Source organism: Abramis brama (genome assembly GCF_963993115.1).
Source record: "Abramis brama genome assembly, chromosome: 7".
Lineage (NCBI taxonomy): Eukaryota > Metazoa > Chordata > Actinopteri > Cypriniformes > Leuciscidae > Abramis > Abramis brama.
Genome location: NC_139969.1, coordinates 44,901,179 through 44,920,547, shown reverse-complemented (window position 1 = coordinate 44,920,547; position 19,369 = coordinate 44,901,179). Strand labels below are relative to the sequence as shown.

Sequence of the window (19,369 nt, the reverse complement as noted above, 5' to 3'; positions counted from 1 at the left end):
TGATTTTGAAAAAATGGCCAAAAAAGAGAATTACATACCCCACCTTTAACTAAAAAAAGTTGGTTTAGGGTTTAGTTACCCTTGGGTAACTAAACCCTAAACCAACTTTTTTTAGTAAAAAAAAAAAGTTTATATATATATATATATATATATAAAATTTCTTTAACAAACAATAATATCTACGTATTTCATAATGGCGTAGTTTTGCGTTGCGATTACGTAATGACGTCATAACGCTATGACGTCACAACGTCATTTAGCAACTTTTAGCAACAAATCGATCTGCCTTTAGCAACTTCCCCTGAAAATTAGTTGGCAACACTGCTCTCAGCATCTTTGGTGGGGCGGTCGACAACATCTTTGTTGGTGGTGTTGTTGATGGAAACAACCTTTCTCACGTCCACCAACAACGCTGGAATTTCAAAGAAAAAAGTGCTACAAGATTATACAGACAGCAGCCATAGAAGCCAATATGTGCCTGAAAACCACATCTCCAGTTTCCTAATATTAACCCATTTAGAGCTGAACTTGTCCAAGAAGCTACAAATCAATTGACTTATCATTAACACAAACACACAGAAACAGGAACAAGTGAAAGGACTGACACTGACCTCCATGAATGTACAGTTTATCATTCTTGTTTGCACACATGGCTCATTAGACAGTAACAATCAGTATAATGATGATACAGACTGTTGACTAGGGCTGTAATCTCCCAGTCGATTAGTCGATTATTGGACGATATGTTCTGGCTCGACCAAAATTCTGATTGGTTTTTTGCCGTGTTCGTTTCATCAGGTGGACAGCACTAATTGCTAATGGGGGTGTTTTCAGAGCACCCCTGTTTCCCAGGTAACAGTCTGTCTTCAGAACACCCCCCTTGTTTTCACGTCTTTTGGATTAGCCCGACCCACCGGAGAAGAGAGACAGATTGAAGAAAGTAGGCTACTAGAAGGTTTGCTGAATATTATTACTTGATCAGGTTTGTTTAATAAATATTATTTTTTTATTAAAGTGGACGTGCCTTTTGTGTTTAAGAGTAAAAGCTTTAAGTTAATAGTCTATTCGTGTCTCAGCCGCGAAGCTGAGCTCCTGTGTTCAGCCTCTGGCTGAAATTATAGTGTCTGTCAGTTATTATAATACATATATGACAAAAACAATTGTCTAAATTATGTTGCATATTCCTCAACAGTTCTTGTGATGATATCACTAGTTGACAACATATCACTATTTTCGTAAATCATAGGCTCTGATATTGCGCAGGTGCACGTGAGGCAACGCTGCAGAGCCGACAGACTCGTGTGTTTCAGACTCATTTCAGTGCAAAATAATTAGGTCAAAAACGATTTAATATACTGCAAATAGCCTACTAGTTTATGTTTATTTATAATTCATTTAGGCGGACAACAAGGCTACCAAGTACTGCAGTGCGCAGCTAATTCATTTAAAGTTTTTTTTTTTTCCTAACTTCATTTTTAGTCGATTTTTAGTTGACAATTTCAGGACTTCAGTCGACCAAGATTTTCTTTGGTTGAGTACAGCCCTACTGTTGACCGATGGTGGTTACTTGTTACTTGAACAATCACATGGAACAAATTGCAACCTCATTTTCCTGCTTATACCGGTGTAAGTGAGGGACAAATATGTTTCTTCAAGGGTCAATTCCTCAGATTTCCCACATTTTCAAAACCCACCTTTTTTAGACTTGCTTTCCCCTCCTAATTTTAATTCTTCATCTTTTTAATTCCAGTGATTTTTGTTCATTAAGTTCTTAGTCTTTTAAATTGTTTTTTCTTAATAAAGTTGTTTGTTTGTTTGTTTATTTTGTAAAGCGTCTTTGAGTATTTTGAAAAGCGCTATATAAATCTGAGGAATTATTATTATTATTTTATTGATTCTTCAAACATGCTCTGAAAATGCATGTGGCCAACCTATCTGACCACATAGGTGGGCAGCGAATGCTTTCTAGATTTAGAAAGTGCATTTAGAATCACTTTCAGGTCTAAATGGATTAATACCATTTGATATAGAGTAATATTTGATGATTTAATACTCAATACTTGCCTTTAACTACCATGCTCCACAGTTTGGTGTTTTCTTTCTGTAAGGCCTTGATCTGGCTCTGCAGGTCTCTGGTAAGGTCACTTTCCTGGCTTGATGATTCTGCTGTGAACTGACTGTCCTCTGACAGTAGTTCCTCCTCCGCCTGTCTTTGTGCAGCAACCTTGGCCTTTTTCTATAGGGCAAAGATGTTCATTTTTAATATTTAATGGATAATCCAATACACAAATGATCCCTAATGTGATATCAATCTTTGCTGTTTAATTACCCGGTTTGGATTTCCATAGCCAGAGTTTTTGTTGCCAGTACTGGTATCTTCATCACCAAAGTCTAGGCATTTTGCTTTTCTCACCCTCGGCATGTTATCTGGATAGAGTTCCCGCTCGGCAGCTCTGAGTGTAGCCTCTTTTCTACATTCATATAGAAGGATAGATTTTCTTAAAGGACAATTCCAGTGAAAAATGAACCTGGGGTTAATTAACACATGGTTACCGAGTCGATCGTTCCCTGCGATGCGTTTTCATGAAAATCGAATGTATAGAGTTTTATCTTTAAAAACAGTATAGCTCATAGCAGTAGTATATGGGGCATAGAGTAAGTAAAATTAAATCGCTAGTTAATACCACTAACAAGGCTCAAAATAGCCTCACACTAACACGGTAGCATAATGAGGGTCCTTACATACAATGGAGCGTAATACTACGACTACAAACGTAATACTACGACTAATCGAGCCATGAACGCCGTCGATAGGATAGCTGGTCGATAGGAGTTACGTTTGTGAATTCTAACGTAGCACGGCGTTCGTGGCTCGATTAGTCGAGACTGTTTTCCAAGATGGATCCTGGATGTAAACGCGTAATGTACTGTCTTTATAAAGTATCTTCTTATTAAACTGTCTGTACACTGTCAATGCTTCGGTTTGTATGTAAGGACCCTCATTATGTTACCGTGTTAGTGTGAGGCTATTTTGAGCCTTGTTAGTGGTATTAACTAGCGATTTAATTTTACTTACTCTATGCCCCATATACTACTGCTATGAGCTATACTGTTTTTAAAGATAAAACTCTATACATTCGATTTTCATGAAAACGCATCGCAGGGAACGATCGACTCGGTAACCATGTGTTAAATACCCCTAGGTTCATTTTTCACTGGAATTGTCCTTTAATGCCAATAATCAACACCATTACAATGAATAATAATAAATACTACAGAATAAATAAAAAAAATAATTATGTGTCCCATTTTCAGACTTCTTTAAAGAGGTAGTGCCATGAATTGTTTTTTTTTTTAATTATGTATGTGTCTACAGATAGAATTGATTTTAGTCCTGTAAACCACTTGGCCAATGGAAAAAGACCTTGCAGTGATACTGTAGTGATCAACAAACTTAACACTTACTGTAATTTTTAAAAAATAAATAAATGTTCCTTTGTACATAATCTTGAAGGTAGGGTAAGTGACTTTCTTTTGTTAAAATAATTGTTAAATAGCTCTATAGAGCTCATTAGAGTGTTTGTTCAGTAACAGGAGTCTCCATGTCTCTCTAGATCTTTATTAAACAGAAAATACTTTTTCAGGTAACTTAGGTGACAAATGTCAAACACTCTTTAGCAATGAGTACTATCAGAATATAGCCTAGCCTTTTAACCTTATAACAAAAAACTATTGTTCTGACCAAACAATATCAATTACCCTAGCAGCTACCTTTAATACCCAAAGATCATGTTATAGAAATAAAATCATGGCATTGCCTCTTTAAAAACTATCTATGAAGATCTGGGTAATGCTATATAGCCATTGTAAAGCATACACACATCATGGGATACATTTACACTATTAGAGCTAGCCATTGTAAAACAGTCAAATATGGGAAACACATTTTGAAAGATAAACAGAACAACAGACATTCTGTAGCTGTATTTGCTAATACAATAAATGGTGTGAAATAAGTGTGAATGTGTATAAAGAGTAAGACCGACTTACCTGCGAAGAATAGCGGGCCATCCATTAGTAACGTTAGGCTTCTTGTGGTTAACGTTAGTTGTACGACATTCCACAAAATATGCCTTGTCAGTATCAGCTGGGTCAAAATCAATTATCCAGCTGATGGGAATTATGCTGGTTTTATCTTTGTCAGGTCCCTTCGCCCAACTAACAAGGGCAAACCTATATTTTGACATTTTTGTTAAAGAAAATTATCGCCTCCTTGATGCTGGTGTCTCTTTCCCTGTTAAGCCTGGTTTATACTCGACGCGTCCGCACGAGCGCGAAGGTGCGCGCGGCAAAAATGACGTCATTGCGGTCGTGCGCGTTGGGTTCGCAAGACCCACCAATTTCGCCTGGCGGTGTGCGCGACATTTTTTGTAACAACGCGCGCGGCGCCGCATCCGAAGATGAACGACTTCGAGCCGAATCTGGCCGAGTTACCGTCCTCTCGCGCCTGAATCGAGAAGGGTCTGGCTGCAGACCTGCACTTGCACTCTCAGACCTGCACACTCAGACACCAGCGATTCCTCTGCAAGTGACGTCACTTGCAATCGACGCATAGTGTGGTTTGTGTCGGATTGAGAACAATCGTTTCTGTAAGTATATACATATAAATAAATATATATCGTCGCTGTCTGGCGGAAACCTCGTATGTCCAAAGTTTATCAATTTCATATTTTTTCACAAATCGATGCTATTGGTCAGTCCCCACGTGGTTCTGTTATTTTCACAAATTATTAACCAATCTAAAGTGTTGAAAATAGCTAGAGAGCAAATCTCTTAACTCCATTGGACACTTCAACTGTCTGAGAATCCTCCTAACTCCACCTCTTCTTCACTCCGGCATTCTGTTTCCTCCGGATTAAAAGTCGCAGCGATTAAGAAATCCTCGTCGAGCAACACGTAAAGCAAGCCTTAACTCTGATTTTATCTGTGTTAAACTAATATCAGTTATTGATGTATTTTAAATGTCTACTTATTACACGTGTGCATTGAAGTTTTAAAAGGTATCTAATTATAAAACTTGAATTGAATTAAATGTTTTGGATACCAGCATTAAATTATTGTTTTTATTATTATTTTACTGACTCTTATTTTACTGAAAAGTTGGCATATGCATGTAAAATACCCCAAGTAGCAAGGTTTTAATTTATGGGAGAAAAAAGGTCTGCCTAAGTTACTGGCGCCAAGTAAGCCTATCTTTGGATAATTCTGTATGTTTTTTAGACAATAACGAGTGAAAATAGTTAGGTTAGATACATTTGAGTAGGCATGTTTTGTTAAAAATCGATAGCTGTAATGCTTCGGTGCAGAAGGAAGCCTGTGAGCCACGAAGGTAAGATTGCGTGCAGATTAGGCTAATTTCCGCCTATTAGACAGCCTAGTTTTGGTATTGCATCACTCATATATCTTAAACGTTTAAAATGGAGTTTAGGAAGATGTATGTGACCACAATCATGAAATTTGAATAGCTCTTAAAGCCTTATCTCTTGTCAAAAGGCTCAACGAGACCGCAGACTTTGATGAACACTGTAATGTTAGGATGTCATATATAAATGAGGCAATAGAAGCGTTGCTCCGTTTCGGTTCTTTATTCACAACTGCGCCACATCTAGCGGCATGAACGAACACTGTGTTGACTCAATACCGTATATCTTTTATTAGCTACGCATGCCACAAACAGGCACACGTTGCTCTATATATTACCGTATATAGCCTAACAGATTCTCAATATATCATTACAAACACTGCTGACAGCAGCGACGTCTGTGTCCGTACCATTCTAATCAATGACAGCGTAACCTAGTATCTCCCTGCTCCCAAGTCATAAATCTATTATCTAGTATCTCCGATTAAACATGATTTTGGGGAAATGTTGTGTTAATGTTGGTACACAACAGTATATGATCGCAATATAAGGTAATACCAACTTTAACGATACAATGTTTAATAACTCAAAAAAAAAAAAAAAGTGTGTTTTTTTTTCATTTCCTGAAAAAATAAATAATATAATATTTACTGCTGGAAACATATTTCCGGTTAATTTGTGTCGATTGCAAGTGACGTCACAGGCAGAGGAAGCGCTGGTGTCTGAGGCCCCGTTTACACGTACATGGTTATTTTGAAAAACGGAGACATTTCCCTTCGTTTGCACCCTTCGTTTACACGCAAACGGAGGATTCGCCAAAGAAACCGATTCTTTCTAAAAACTCCGGCCAGAGTGGAGATTTTGAAAATCTTCGTTTGCACGTTTGCATGTAAACAGAGAAAAACGGAGTTTTAGGCAGCGACGTCACGGAATGTGACCATTTTCGGGATTCTGATTGGCTAAGGTGGGCTTGAGCTTCTCGTTACACTGCCACCTACAGGTTTGGCATGCTCTTGACAGCATATACACAGGTTCGTGTGCACGATGTTATTTTTGAAAACGAAGAGGGGAGAAATGTCCGTTTATGAAAATAGCCATCCACGTGTAAACGTAGCCTGAGAGTGCAGGTCTGAGAGTGCAAGTCTGAGAGTGCAAGTGCAGGTCTGCAGCCAGACTCTATAGGCTGTATGCACGGCGGTGAATGACGTACTTCCGGTGAAATATAAGGATGAAAAAAAGGATTTTTTAAGAAAAAAATAGCAGTTCAGTTCAGGCTAGCTGAATTTACCTTCATAATTGCAGAGATAAGAAGACACATAAAACTTGAAACCTTTCTCAAGTTTGCTCTGTGGCGTTGTACTGCACATCCTTACAATTCTTCGCACATCATTGATTGTAAATTTAGGCAACTCGAGCAAACACCGAGTAAAATTCGACGACTCTGCCATAATCGCGTTTTCCTCCACTTCAAACCTCTCCAACCGGAAACGGAAGAGCAGCCTTGCGTCGAACACGGAAGTACGCGTGCATAGAGCCTATTGGCTGAATCACACCTTCCCGCTCAAGCATTGCGCATGCGCGAGGCCGCGAGCTCCGTGCTTCCGTCCTCCTCGCGCCTGAATCACTTTTTTTATATATTTTTTAATGCTTTATTCAGTAACAGAACATACAACAATTAAATACAAAAATAATAATAATACAAAACAATAATCTCGCGCCTGAATCACACCGCAGCCCGTCTCTGATCACACCTTCCCGCTCAAGCATTGCGCATGCGCTAGCTCCGTACTCAGTCGGTGCTGAGTAAAGTCAGAGCCCGTCTACGGAGAGCCTGCCCACTCCCTATTAAGCTCTATTGTACCGAATTTTGGTTGTAGTTCCACCAGAGTTCCACTGGGGGCGATCGCCATGAGTGCAAAATGAATGGGAGTCAATGGGGCTAGACGGCTAAATTTGTCTCTTTCACCCGATTGCCGTTGAGAAATCTCAGATCTGATTGTAGATTTTGCAAGTTCAACATGGGTTTTAGGTCGAAAGTTGAATGAACGAGTACTTATGTCCTTTTGATTTCTTACAGGCTGAGTTGTTGTTGCCCATAAACGCTAGCATTCTGCTAATGAACGCTGATTGGTCAGTTAAGGACTGATTACGACCAGAGATACCGCTTGATGGCATCGTGTCATCCGCAGCGGGACCAGAAACAAACAAAACAAAAACTCTTCTAGCACGTGTGTTTACCTGTGTCAGCTGTGTTGTCGATGCCTCGAGTGAAAAGAAAGTGCAGAGCGCGAATGCACCAAAGTGACTGAAGGATTGCCGTGAAGCAGTATTTCTGGTCGTACATGTGAATGACGTCATTGACACTTTAAAAGACTTTTTAAAGCAAATAAGTGACTCAAAAAAATCTAACACCCAGCAGTGTGTAATTTATTTGCATCTCCTTTCGAATACAACATTCAAATTACTAGACAAAAAATTATATCCTGAGAAAAGTGGATTTTTATTGGTATAGCGCCATAGACCTCCATTCATTCTGCACTCGTCCTGTGAGCGCCCTCATATGGAATCAGAGAGGAACTGCAACCAGTTCAGAAGCCGGAAGTGTACTGAGAGTGAAACTTCTCGCCATATTAGACATTCTCTGGTAAAGTACTGACAAACGTAGAAAATGGACCAAGTCCGATTGAAAAGGAAATATTCTTTCGGGTTCTGTAAAAAAAAAAAAATCTATAAATATCTTTATAATCTTTCTAATTTACAGTAAAGGGTGAATGTGGTCTCTGCATATCTGCAACTCTGTTTCAATAAAACTGTTATTTGTGTAATGCAGATTTTTGTATTCACTATTTTCTTTAGGCTATATAGCTATGTCATGCATGCACATGTCCATGCATATGCTATGGTTGTTTATTTGGAAAGTATAAAATGTAACTATATATATATATATATATATATATATATATATATATATATATATATACACATACACACACACACACACACACACATATATATATATATATATATATATATATATATACATACAGATATACACAATATATGCACATGCATATTCCAGTATATTAAAGCATATAAAGTCATATAAAGACAAACTATTACATGTAAATAAATGGTAAATGGACTGCATTTATATAGCGCTTTCACAGACCTATGGCCACCAAAGCGCTTTACACATATAGCCTCACATTCACCCATTCATACACCGACGGCGGTGTCAGCCATGCAAGACCATCCAGCTCGTCGGGAGCAGCTGGGGTTAGGTGTGTGAGAGAGTGTGTGTGTGTCGGGAGCAGCTGGGGTTAGGTGTGTGAGAGAGAGTGTGTGTGTGTCAGGAGCAGCTGGGGTTAGGTGTCTTGCTCATGGACACCTCGACACTTGGTCAGGTGGAACCAGGGATTGAACCACCAACCTTTCAGTTTGTAGACAACCTGCATGAACCACTGAGCCACTGCTGCCCCAGTGAATAAAATAAATGTATTTTTTGCCGCCCCATTAGAATAAAACTTCTGATGACTCTATTTGTTCATTTTCTCTCCTAGAGAAGGAGAGCTGCCTCAGTTCTGGGAGACTTTAGAGTACAGCGTGTCTTCTTTGACCATTAATCTTAAAGGAACTGGTATAGCTCTGATCATTCTATTACAAATATTAACGGTACACTGTAACTGGAATTTCTCACAGAACTCTCTATACAGTAACAAACTTCCATTATCATCCAAGAAATGGGCATTAGCCCAAATCCCTTTAGATTTCCATTCCTCAAGATATACAGATTCTCTGCCAAACTTTATATATCTGCTATTCCAAACTGGAGAGTTGTGAGAAGTCATGTTTGAACACTAGTTTCCAGTAGAGCAGCACTTGCTGATGGAAGGCTGGAGGTTTAACTGGTAACGAGGCGCACTCAAAGTCCCAACATAGCTAAATGTTTATTCCCCCAGTCTGTTAAAGATAGCATTGGGGACAATAAACCAAAACGAGAGGCTATTTTGAATGAAGGATTTCAAAACACTATTCATAATGTCTAAATCGATCATATTCACACCACCGTCTTCATATTTTTTAATCAGGTCATCCTTTCTTATGTACTGACACTTATTCCTCCAAATAAATTTAAGATTTATTTATTTAAAGTGAAGTCAGTTAGAAGCTCTTCTTCCTGATGGCTGAGCGACTGCACAGACTCAAGCTGAGCTTGATGACGTAGATGTGCCGTGAGCAACCCGTCTGTCTTCTAGTAGCTGTGCCGAGAGAAATCTGAATCATTCCCTTCCGAAACTTGCAGAGACGGAGAGTGTGAGTAGGAGGCGTCCATGAGCTGGAGCAGGAGAAACTTTTGCTAAGTATTCAGATGAATTACTTTGTATTTATGTGTGAGTGTGTGTGTGTGTGCGTGTGTGCGTGTCTGTGTAAAATCAGCTAAAAAACGAATTTTGTACATTTCTGTCCAAGTGGGGACCTTCATGTGTGTGTGAGTGTGTGTGCATTAGCAAGTGTGTGTGTGTGTGTGTGAATGTGAGTGTGTGTGTGAGTGTGAGTGTTTTTGTTTGTGTGTGCGTGTCTGTGTAAAATCAGCTAAAAAACTAATTTTGAACATTTCTGACCAAGTGGGGACCTTCATGTGTGTGTGTGTGTGTGTGTGTGTGTGTGTGTGTGAGTCCGTACTCAGCAGCGCTCCTGTAGGCTGGAGCAGGAACTGCAGTGGCCCATTAATACACGTCGCTCACACTTCTCTGTTGTCTGAATGGCTGCTGTCCTAGAGAGGCTCTGAGACTGTAGAGCTGCTGTTTAACTGGAACTTTCTATAACACTTTATAATAACTCCACGCTATTAATCACTAGTTATGCATTAGTAAACAGTTAATTCATTAATAAAGCATTAATAGACATCAAACAGGATTTAGAGATATATGTGGTATAATATCCCGCTCCAGTGCAGTAGGTGTCGGTGTGCAACTGTTCAGCTGTTCCAAACCCTCCTGTGAAACACACGAAGAAGAGGAAAACGAAAGTAACAGCATCTGGGCCTCGTTTATCACCGCTGCGTCGCACAGAACAGGCCCTGAGAGAGGCGGACGACACTTCCGACGCATAAGCTGTGATTTATAAAAACAAACTTGACGGAAAATGTGCGCTCCTGCACGCAAACTGTGACCCATGTGAACGAACATTTTGGAGACGGAGCAGTTTGGCGAACCGATGGTGAGCTGGAGTTAAATGTCGTTTTGGTCACTTTAGACTGAACATTTTAAGAAAATTATACATATACAGAGAGATAATACAACTATAATTTCACTCACCAAGCCTATCACATGAAGCAGACATCCATCCAGTCCTACATGTCGCGCTGGGCCGTTCAGTGGAACTGACGCATTAGCCTTTATCTAACGGCAGAGGAAGGAGAACCGCACATCTGCATTATGAGTCATAATCATAAATACAGTGCATGTTCACAATAACAGTTTAAAGACTGCAAGCAAGTTTAATACATTCTCCATTACAGTCATTTGTAATTATTAGGAACTTCATATTGTATATTAAGCGAGATAAATGTGTTGTTACAGAAGGCTGTTCTTCTGCTACTCCGAACAGACGAAGAATCTGCCAGAAATTACAATCTTTTGAAGTTAAAACATGAAGTTTTAGTGAGAAAGGGTTATTGAACACGAATATGTTTCTGAAAGTTTTCTCCCATTTCCTCTTCAGTTTTAGGCTGTTGTTTTTGTGATGTGAAATCGAAAGTATTTTTGAAGCAGACATTTACAGTAGACAGACAGATGAAGCCTGACGTCAATGACCAACAATCTGCTGTTATTAAACTGAATATCTCAGTTCATATATAGAAATTATGATTAGTAGTTATACAGTATGTCTATTATAATTCAGCTTACTTTTACTCAATCAGTTATTTTAGGATCATTTAAAAGTAATGAAATCAACCATCATTGTGAACTTGAAGTAATGATTAAATGACAAACGATTCAACAATTAATAAAGATTGGGTAAATATGGTTGTAAAATGATATTAAACTGTAATAGAGAATATAACAAATCATCTTCAGTTTTCCCACTCAAAGCTTTAAACACAATTTCTGTTCCCCAATGAATTAATATTTAGAGTCAGTTAAACTCATTAAACAATCAGAAATGATTAAGACCATTCTGTTATTTTACATGGCAATATATTTGTCTGTAACTCACTTTATGTTATAGATAGTTTTTGCTGTTGCTGTTGTTGATGATAACTCCGCATTCTTCATTATTGTCTTAAATAAGATGTTCTTCATCTGTGTAAAATGGTGTCATCTCCAGGTGATGCTGAAGGATTGAGTGTTTCCAGAAAGCAGTGCTGATCAGTTTTCAGTGTCAGTTTAGCTGCAGTATGTCAGAGGAAAGAGGAAAGGACTCTCTCTCTCAGATGAGTCTCTCAGAGAAACACAGGTAAGACTGCGGCTGTTTTCATCACTTTAAACTCGGCTGGACTTTGTGTTTCCCTGTCAATAACACAACTTTAAGCATTGTTCTATATTTGCACAACTTCAGTTTTTAACTTCTTAAATTAACTCTGACTTTATCTATAAAGCCCTGTTTGCTCTATAGAAAATATCACAGTTAATAATTTGTTAATAACCTTCTAGACGCTGAATTAATCCAGATAGATGACTTTAGTTTTTAGATCATACAATTATTGACAGACATTAGGAAACAACTATACACTTAATTTAATTCAAGTATGCTAACACAACTGTGTCACACAGACATTTCTGCTCTCTATTTCTGTCAATAATCCAAAACTTGAAATGTTCTCTTAAATTAGAGTGAAGTATTTTTTAACATATTTAATCTCTCTCATGTATATTAAAGAAATCGTTAAACTAATGTGAGCCAGTAAAATAAAATAGTAGTTAACTATTAAACAGTAAATTGTGTGAGTGTGTGTATTTCTGTGGAGGATTAGATAAAGACACAGATGTGTTTCACACACAGTTGATCCTCCTTTACTAAAGTGTTTTCTCTCTCTCTCTGTTCTTTGTGTCATCAGTGTAAGATCAGGCTCACATGTGTCCAGCTCTGTGTCTCTGAAGAGTGATCAGTCTAAAGGTAAACCACCAGACTTCAGTGAGAAAACACCATCATCTAATAAAAGGTATTTTGTGTGTTTACATTACATTATACAGTATTGTTGTATTATTTGTCTACAGTGGTGTATATGATTGATCTTGACTGAATTAATCAATAAGTCTCAATAAAACTCAATTCCTGGGAACCTTATGAAACTCATTCAGTAACACAATTACACAGGCAGCCACAAGGAGACACACATACACTATGGAAAATAGATCATGAAAATAAACATGTATATATGTTTATCCATCCGACTGTAGTCATAAATGGACAAATGCACAGCTATACTGCATTTAATTACTATTTGCAGCATTAAACCTTTTCAAATGAGACTAAAGTATCTCCTGTAGTAAAGTGTTTTCTCTCTGTTCTTTGTGTCATCAGTGTAAGATCAGGCTCACATGTGTCCAGCTCTGTGTCTCTGAAGAGTGATCAGTCTAAAGGTGGAGGAGTACCAAACTTCAGTGAGAAAACACCATCATCTAATAAAAGGTATTTCATGGGTTTCTAATTTTTTTCATAAGTGTTTAAAAGTTGTATCAGTGAATATCAATCATGAAACATTTTCAGATCCAATATTTATCATTATTTATCATTGAATCATTTATCATGATATTTATTATTGACTACTCTGATAAATATTTGATCTGATAAATATTTATCAGAGTATTCACAGCTAATGCTTTTTCTCTTTCTGTGAAATTTTGCCTGGAAAATCAGTATTTATTTTATTTATTTGATTACAGGCTTCAATATGAGACATTAGACTCAGACGTTCAGACTCACAGGAACCACGAGAATTTCAAAGACAATCTTCTAGGAATCTTCCAGGTAGGAAAACACATTTTTATAAATGTTTAATATTTACAACAAACAGATATGTTATTGAACAAAGACATTTTATTTAATTCCTCCAGATCCATTTTTTCCTTTGAAGCTCTTATATATATTTTATTTTTCTATTTGTTACAAATATCAGCTGGTTAACATGTTAGTCTTTTAACTGGATTTTTTTATAGATATTATAGTTATTGAATAAATTCTGTTGTAGATGTACAATTTGGTTTAAATTGTGTCTTTTTTCTTACTTTTGTTTGTAGGATCTTGAGAGAAAAATAATCACGTTTCTGAAGAATGAGCTGGAGAAGTTTAAGAAAATATTACAAAAAGAGAACACACAACACTTTGTGAAGGACTTTATTGAGAACAGATCCAGTATCAAAGAATCAGCTCTTGATCTCACACTACATTACCTGAGAGAGATGAAGCGAGATGAAGCTGCTGATGCTCTAGAAGGTTAGAGACTCATGATCATCTGTCTGATTGTCTCTTATAAATGCAGGAGAGAAAATGAAGACTAAAACTATATATTTTCTGTTCCTGTGTTTAGGTGCGCTGTTCCTCATTCCTCAGCTGAAATGTGGCCTAAAGAAGAAGTATCAGTGTGTGTTTGAAGGAATTGCGAAGCAAGGTGACTCCACACTTCTGAATAACATCTACACAGATCTCTATATCACTCAGGGTGGCAGTGAACAGGTCAATACTGAACATGAGGTGAGACAGATTGAAGTTGCTTCCAGGCGTCATGAAGCACAAGAGATACAGGTTGAATGTACAAATTTGTTTGAAGCTCCTGAACAAGACAAGGAGATCCGAACTGTCCTGACAAAAGGAGTCGCTGGCATCGGGAAATCAGTGTCTGTGCAAAAGTTTGTTCTGGACTGGGCTGAAGGAAAAGAAAATCAAGATATCAGCTTCATATTTCCTCTTCCATTCAGAGAGATGAACTTAAAGGAGAAAGAAAAACTAAGTGTGATGGACCTTATAACTAAATTTTTCCCAGAGACAAAAGGACTGAACCTTACAAGAAGGAATCAGTTCAAAGTGCTGTTCATCCTTGATGGACTGGACGAATGTCGCCTTCCTCTGAAGTTTGACTGTAATGAGACGTGGCGTGATGTATCGTCACCAGCCTCTCTGGATGTTCTCCTAACGAACCTCATGAAGGGAAATCTGCTTCCTTCTGCTCTCATCTGGATCACCACCAGACCAGCAGCTGCCAGTAAGATTCCTCCTGACTGCATCGACCGACTGACAGAGATACGAGGATTCAGTGACGCACAAAAGCAAGACTACTTCAAAAAAAGATTCACTGATGAGAATCAAGCCAACACAATCATTGATCACATTAAACAATCAAAGAGTCTCTTTATCATGTGCCACATCCCAGTCTTCTGCTGGATTTCAGCCACGGTTCTCCAGAACATTCTGGAGGAGAAAAGAAACACTGATGTGAAAAACACTCAGGCTGATGCGATCTCTAAAACACAGCAGGAATCACACACTGAAGACACTCCCAAGACTCTGACACAAATGTACACACACTTTCTCCGCTTCCAGATCCAGCAGAGCCGCCGAAAGTATGATGGAGAATACACACCAGATGTTTCCTGGGATAAAGACACCATCCTTTCACTGGGGAAACTGGCATTTCATCAGCTGGAAAGAAACAACCTGATCTTCTATGACACAGACCTGGAAGCCTGTGGTATTGACGTCTATAAGGCATCAGTGTACTCAGGCATGTGTACCCAGATCTTTAAGGAGGAAACAGGGATCGTTCTTGGTACCATGTACTGCTTTGTTCACTTGAGCATTCAAGAGTTTATTGCAGCCCTTTATGCACATCTGTTTCTGGACATCAACAAGACAAGTGTGTTCGATCATGAGTCTACAGAACAGGAAAACAGAAATGAAACCATGATTGATTTTCTCAAGACTGCAGTGGACAAGGCGCTCGAGAGTGACAATGGACACCTGGACCTTTTCCTTCGCTTCCTCCTCGGTCTGTCACTCCAGTCCAATCGACGACTCTTACGAGGTCTGTTGACACAGCAAGACGGCAATGACCAGAGCAACAAGGAAATAGTTCAGTACATCAAGCAGAAATTAGAGGATAATCTTCCTGCAGAGAGATCCATCAATCTGTTCTACTGTCTGAATGAGCTGAACGACCAAACTCTGGTGAAAGAGATTCAGACCCACCTTAGCAAAGGAAGTCTCTCATCTGGTGACCTTTCACCTGCCCAGTGGTCTGCTTTAGCCTTTGTGTTGTTGACATCAGAGGAAGAGCTGGAGGAGTTTGAGCTTCAGAAATTCAAGAAATCAGACGAGTGTCTCATTAGATTATCGGCAGTCATCAAAGCCTCCAGAAGAGCCCTGTAAGTATTTTAATATATTTTGTCATGTTTTGCTCTCATCTGAAAAATGTCTTTATCTACATTACTCTATAGTGATTCCTCATCATGAACATGAACTTATCCCTGAAAAGCCTGACATATGAAATAATGACAGTTTATCAAACCTTTAGACAAAATATAAAAGACCATGTAAAAATGTTTGCATGTTTGTCTTGTATCATATGATACACCAGACTTTAATGACTTGTATAGAATTATATATTAGCTCATGTTCATACTTGTGGAAAAAATACATATTTTATTCATATACCCAAACTGGGGGAAAGAATGTAATTTGGTACAGAAATTCTGAAAGGTTATAATATAAAACATTGAGATTTTTATAAAACAGGCTTAAATAAAGTACATATATATTACCACATCATATATTAGTTGTCCCTGTCACGTGTCAGCGTTTGTTTGGACTTTCAGTTCGAGTTTTGCTTGGTTCCTGTTTGCCTTTGTTCTTTTCCCGCCACTCCTTTGTTTCTATGGTTACCGTAATTATCAGTTCAGTTGTATCACCTGTTTAGTCATCATCGTCATTAGTGGTCGACCGATATATCGGCCGATATTTGGCACTTTTAAAATATCGGCATCGGCCAATACGTTTTTCTGATTGGCAGATGTGTTTGAAGCGGGACTTTTATTTTGACGGGCGGTGCTGAGAACACCAGCGCCTGATCACACAGCGCTCACTCACATTCTCTGTCTTCATTAGTTTACAATCTCTGTCAGTCATATCTAATACTTTGTTAGACAGAACTGGTGAACAAAGAAAGTAAATGGTATGCGAAAAAGTGAAGTGTTGCTTTTATATTATTTGTTGCAGAAAAGGCAAACAATCAGGCTAAAATACTTTCTCATTTACTCGTCAACATTCAGCAGATGCACATCTACATCATTTAAACAAATCTCTGAATATCTAATAAACATTTAATATCACAAACCTTGCAGATTTAATGGAATCCAGCTGTGATATCTTGTGAGGTGTGCATTTGTAGCCTGATAAACGTGTGACTGCGAGTGACGGTCGAGTGAAGTGAGTGAATGCGAACAGAAGATCCGCTTCACAGGAGACGCGATCGAAAAACTTTAAATCCTTCATTTTAAAATATGCTGTGCTATATCCACTGTGTCATATTCATATAGTTTTCACTGTGTGCTCAATGTAATATTAGCGTTACCTTGTCTTTATTTGAAAAAATATGATTACCAGTGCGCACGATATTACCAGATTACTGAGTGCCCTGTTACAGTGTTTGCTTCCTTTTTATTCACATATTCATATATTTTTAAACAATTACTTTATTTGTGAAAAATACTGTAATAGGATTGCAGATTCAAGAAGTTGCCATCTAAGCATGTTTATTTTAAAGATTTGTTTTCTAATTTATTTAAAATTTATAAAATATTGATTAAAAATAAATATAAAGTATATAATAAAAATATCGGCTTTACATCGGCTATCGGCCATCCTGCTCTCTAAGATATCGGCATCGGCCATCAAAAAACCAATATCGGTCGACCACTAATCATCATCTATCTCACCTGTGTTCTGTTAATCAGTGTAATCTGTGTTTGTATTTAAGCTCCATTCTGTTCAGTCAGTCCTTGTCCGATCTCCATCGTATTTAGTGTGTGTGAACCTTCTGCCCGTCTTCTATGTACCTGTATTTTTATATTGTCAGTAAAAGTTTGCATTGGAACTTTTGATTCTCCTTCGTCTTCTTCTGCCCGCACCACACCGTGACAGTCCCTCTGTATCTCCCAGTAATTAGACATTTTAAATGCTTATTTTTATCAGTAATTCTGTTGTTTAATGTAATAATAATGTAATGTAATATGTATATTGAGAGATTTACAAATAAACATTTATCAAAAGCCTGTTGTATAATATTTGATGTACACATTTTAAGATGTTTTTTCTACAAAAAAAGTTCAAAATGTTTGTATTTTCAATGTTTTTATTTTATTTAGTAAATATTAAGTAAAATAAACTAAATTTAATGTAATTTCAGTAATTGTTATGGATGCTTTTTTACTATCTTTAAATTAATGATATATCACCCATTGATCACCCTGCTCTCTAAGATATCGGCATCAGTCGGCGGTTAAACTTTATCTTGAACTATTAAAAACAAATACAATTTCTTAGGTTCTTAGGTTTAAGTAATCTTAGCTTTACTTAAATCATTAAAGATTATACGACGTGATCAAAAAGACGTGTAGATGTGAATGAAGGCATTTTTTGTATTATAGGGAAATTCCTTTAACTTGCCATAAAAGTGTGAACTGTCTCATCTAATAGTGTCAGTGCAGTCAAGTCAATAATAGTGTTGAATATTAAGTGTCTCCAACTAAGGAAGCTAGAGGCAACAGTGGCAAAAACCCAAACTCCATCAGGTGACAGAAATAGAGGAGAAATCCTATAGCTATAAAAATATTTTATCTATTAAATTTGTCACTGAATAAAAAATACTAATGTACAGGAAATAGTATTTTTTGTAGATGAATGCTGTTTGAATGCATAGTATGCTGTTTATGTAAAAAATAATAATGGAACATGTATTTAATATTTGTACTTAGAAAATGTATTGTATGTGTTCCATCTAATTCTGTGTTGTGATTTATTGTAGGTTAAATGATTGTAACTTAACAGAAAAAAGCTGTTCAGCTCTGGCTGCAGTTCTTGGATCAGATACCAATCTGAAAGAGCTGAACATGAACAATAATAATCTGCAGGATTCAGGAGTGAAGCTGCTCTGCACTGCACTGAAGAATATAAAGTGTAAACTGGAGATACTGAGGTAAGTTGAGCCACAGGAGTCACATGTCTAAAGTAAGGTGCAATGACTGACAGGACGATCCTGGAGGCTAAAAGTTATGAATAAGAATTTGATGAAGTTATGAAGGTTTGTCTTTGTTCTATTGTTGTTGTGTTTTTCATTTAAAATAATAATGAGCCACAAACTAAGCAATCCAAAGATCTTTATTTATTTGTTACAATGTGGGTATAGCATATCATCCTTCTTATCAATTTTGTTAATAAAAGTCCAATGTTTAATATAAGTGAATTTATGATTGTACTATTTTATTATTGATGTATTTTCATTAATACTAATGAACCACAAACTAAGAATTTGTTTTAAATTTAGGGGGAAATCCAAAGACCTTCATTTCTCAGTGTTACAATGGGGGTATACTATGCCATCTGTCTTATTTGTTTTGTTGATAAAAGTTTGATGTTCAGTATAAGCGAGGTTGTCATTGTGCCATTTTATTGTTGTGTTTTTTTTAGAGCCCGACCGATATATCGGCAGGCCGATATTATCGGCCGATATTAGGCATTTTCCTAACTATCGGTATCGGCATTTATAACGGCCGATAAATTAATATTTAAAAAAATGCAGCGTGCAGTGATTTATGTAAGGATGGCGCTGCCAATAAAACACCTAAAAGCTGTTACAAAGAACTGGCAAAAGTGGCAAAAAAATAACAGCCGCGTCCAGTGTAGACACAGTGTTAAAGCTCATTCTGCTACGTTACAACATAAAGCAATATT

At 37.5% G+C, this 19,369-nt stretch overlaps 2 protein-coding genes across 11 annotated transcripts in view; one reads left to right on the top strand and one right to left on the bottom strand.

The window, feature by feature from the left end:
* Positions 1–19,369, top strand: part of LOC311087309 (uncharacterized protein) — a 504,672-nt gene that overhangs the window by 138,977 nt on the left and 346,326 nt on the right. The gene's annotated exons all lie outside the window — the stretch shown is intronic.
* On the bottom strand, positions 187–11,726 carry LOC311087345 (uncharacterized protein). Of its 2 annotated transcripts, none has more exons than XM_084120688.1 (4): positions 10,741–11,726; positions 2,330–2,471; positions 2,065–2,236; positions 187–412 (listed from the first exon to the last, which is right to left on the bottom strand). In XM_084120688.1, exons 2-4 carry the CDS (start codon positions 2,420–2,422, stop codon positions 309–311), a joined length of 369 nt encoding a protein of 122 aa, XP_083976814.1. In that variant the 5' UTR covers positions 2,423–2,471; positions 10,741–11,726; the 3' UTR covers positions 187–308. The 2 variants fall into 2 exon arrangements, with proteins under 2 accessions (XP_083976814.1, XP_083976813.1); XM_084120687.1 differs by lacking the exon at positions 10,741–11,726 and adding an exon at positions 4,051–4,539.